We start from the raw sequence: 3,249 nt of genomic DNA, 5'->3' as shown, positions 1-3,249 counted from the left end.
ATCGCCTCCTGAGAACTTCAACGACCATCAGCCTACCAAACTTGGCAGGCCCAAAGTACCACCAACGAACGAACAAATACTACGGCGGTGACAGCAAGCCATATATACCAGTGTTGCTGCCCTGGACCTTTATCGCACACAGATCCAGAAGGAGGATTGTGTGAACCATGTGGTCAAGCGTATATACTCTGCCCAGGATACCCTAAAGAAATCTACGAAAGGGCTGGGAGGCAGGGGCAAACTCACCAAATGAGCGACCACCTGTTATTGTGCTTTCAATGAGGCAAGCACGTCACGTGACCGGACTCGGGAGTCTCGAGTCCCAATCCACCTTCTTCCGCAGAAGTGGCGCTACCTGTTGGGAGACGTCCGAACTAGCGAAAACTGGGTTCAAGGCGTTCTTCGTATGAAAACACGCCCGCCATTAGGCTTGAATTATACACGTTGCGAGGTCCACTGTTCTTGCACGCCGCTTTTCCGCCTAGTATTCGTAGCTCGGCTACCTTTCGGCAACTGTTGAGGATGGCCGAGGACGGCAGCATCCCGTTCCCGTTCCCACCCGACGGCTGGACTGAGAACGCTCCGCCGTTCGCCAACCTCTCGCAAGATGAAGTGTGGCGGTACCTTCACCGCAAGACGGACTCGCTCCCACAAGCTCACCGGGGATGGGCCTTCAAAGAAGAAGGCTACGTCCGGAACGTCCGATGGAACACATCGGACGATTCCCGGATCGGTCTCGTCCGGGGCGTCTGCCTGCCGTCAATGAAGAAGGCGCCGTACACAGTCTCGGCGTGGTTCGCCAGAGGCACCGGGAGCGTCATCGGCGGCACTTGCAGCTGTGTTGCTGGGTGAGCGATATTTTGCTTATACATGCGTTAAAAGTCATGCGCAAACCTATTATAAGCAAGGCTAATTGCGTTCCGCTTACGCTATCCCCAACGCGTAAGCAGCGAGATCGGTCACTCCTTGAAACCTGGGAGCGATACCCGGTTCGCCCAGGCTCATTTCATCGAATACACGCGAGTTACATTGGCCAAGACAAACCCCATCGTGCTATGCTCCGTTTCACCTTATGTTGTACCGCAGCGACGGCTAGAAGCGCGAGCTCATAGCGTTGGCAGTTGCCCTTGGTGCACGGGAGCTTGTGCCGCCGAGATGTGCCATAGAGCAAGGAGCTCGCGCGTATAGCCTTTCCTGCGGTACAACACAAGGTGAAAAAGAGTATAGCAGCAAACTCATGTGGTTTATCGCTCATGCTCGCAGTGCTTGCTCCTTGGCTTAGGTAGTGTAAAAGATGCATGTCTCCATCATGCACCGACAGCCTGTGTACAACGAAGGCAATCAAGAGCTGTTACGCGTGCAGCTATAATCCCGCTAATTTGGTCTTGGTTGACTGCCTCGACTTTCCAGGAAAAGCCAGTCCTGCCAACATATTGCAGCACTGCTGCTCTATGCTGAAGAGAGCTGCAACGCCTGCTCGACGAGCTGCACCGACATACCCTGCACCTGGATTGTACCTGCTGAAGGTGTGTACACTACGGCCCTTAAAAGGCTCCATAGGAATCTTTTGCTCAGAAATATGTTATTACTTCGTACCTAATATATTGGAGAATAAGACAAACGTCCAAGCTGTCTTAATTATTTAGCCAAGCTCACCTCCATTGCTAGATAAATGTGGAACCAAACAGCCAATGCTTTTTGTGTTCGTTTTCATGAAAGTGACTCTACATTTTCTACATAAAGCAGCTTGGATGATAAGCTATTAACATGATTACAAGATGGAAAACCTAGATGTGGCTTATTTTAGAACTGAACTGACAAAATTTCTCTTTGCAGCCAAGAAGCCTGCTCCCCTGGTGCCACTTGCAGACATCACGTTCCACAAGTACCTGATCAACAGGCCGGTGAAGCAGAAGAAACGACGCTCTTTTGACTCTTGTGAGAATGTTGGTGTTGCTTCGGCTGAGGAGATTCAGCAACTGCGAGATGCCCTCAGTGTGTCTACACCGGGCCTCCAGTGGCTTCTGTACAGTGGTGTACAGCAACTTGGACCAGCGGCACCAGTGCTCCCCATCCAAGATGATGAAGATCTGTGGAGTGAGAATGCCCGGGACGTTGTTGAAAAACACATGGAGTCCCTTCCAACATTGACGGAGGAAGAGAGGGAACAAGTGACCCGGTCCACCATCGGTCAAGCCAATAATCCAAGGTGGCACAAAGAGCGGCAGGGCAGGATTACAGCATCAGTCTTCTCTGCTGTCATCAAGTGTGTCAAGCCCGAGTACCTGGTCAAGGGTATTTTGTACCCGAGCCCAGATGCCTCAAGTGAGGCCATGCGCTATGGGAGGACGCACGAGGGTACCGCCGTCTCAGCCTATGCATCACTCATGGCAGCATTCGACACTCCCGTTGAGATCCGCGAGACTGGGCTGCACATTCACCCAGAGTGCAGCTTCATTGCAGCATCGCCCGACCGCATCGTGAGGAAGGACAACGAAGAGGGCCTTTTGGAGGTGAAGTGTCCGGCTTCGAAGATTGGGCTAACACCAACGGAGGCATGCAAGGACAAGAAGTTCTGCTGCGAAGTTGTGGATGGCTTGGTACGACTGAAGAAGACTCACGCCTACTTCTACCAGGTGCAAGGGCAGATGGCAGTGACCGGACACCAGTGGTGCGATTTTGTTTTTTGGACTAACAACACGACTGTTGCCAATTCGACGCACGTCGAGACCATCGCCTTCGACAAGAAGTTCGTTGATGGAGCACTGCTGCCAGGGCTTATCTACTTCGCCAAGCATGCCCTCTTCCCAGAAGTGGTAACGGGCCGTGTGAGGCGTCGAAGAGCCCTGATAGCTCGCGGCCAGTACGTCTCCTTCAAGAAGTTCTGCAAAGGGTTTTATGTGGTGGAGGACAGTCCCGGACTGAAAAAGAAGCTGCGTAGGCTGGAGTGAAGGAGCGCCTGCATGAAGCCCGAGGCTTTTCTAAGTCACAACGGCTCTTTTCAGAGCCAAATAAATATGCTTGTCAGGGGCAGTGCTTTTGTAGCCACTCCCGTGTCTTTGAGAATGGTGTTTACTGCAGAAAAACAGGACACAGGGTGTGGTGGTTTACATTTTTACAGTTTATTACAATAAATAGAAAACCATTTGCCTATAAACAAGCAGAGCTAATTCCTTCTTAAACTGTTCAGAGTAAAAAACAACAAAAAAAAGGATTTTCTAGCTCCAACTTGTATTAACACATGATTTG

At 51.3% G+C, this 3,249-nt stretch overlaps 1 protein-coding gene across 1 annotated transcript; it reads left to right on the top strand.

Moving 5' to 3' along the window:
- The first annotated feature begins 484 nt into the window (after positions 1-484).
- LOC120839853 lies at positions 485-2,951 on the top strand. Its single transcript, XM_040210228.1, has 3 exons — positions 485-848; positions 1,411-1,526; positions 1,837-2,951. Exons 1-3 carry the CDS (start codon positions 523-525, stop codon positions 2,949-2,951), a joined length of 1,557 nt encoding a protein of 518 aa, XP_040066162.1. The 5' UTR covers positions 485-522.
- The last annotated feature ends 298 nt before the right edge of the window (positions 2,952-3,249 follow it).

The sequence above is a fragment of the Ixodes scapularis genome, unplaced genomic scaffold (assembly GCF_016920785.2).
Source record: "Ixodes scapularis isolate PalLabHiFi unplaced genomic scaffold, ASM1692078v2 PGA_scaffold13__105_contigs__length_92229423, whole genome shotgun sequence".
Taxonomy (NCBI): domain Eukaryota; kingdom Metazoa; phylum Arthropoda; class Arachnida; order Ixodida; family Ixodidae; genus Ixodes; species Ixodes scapularis.
Note: the sequence above shows the minus strand (reverse complement) of the source record. Positions and strands in the feature narration are given on the sequence as shown.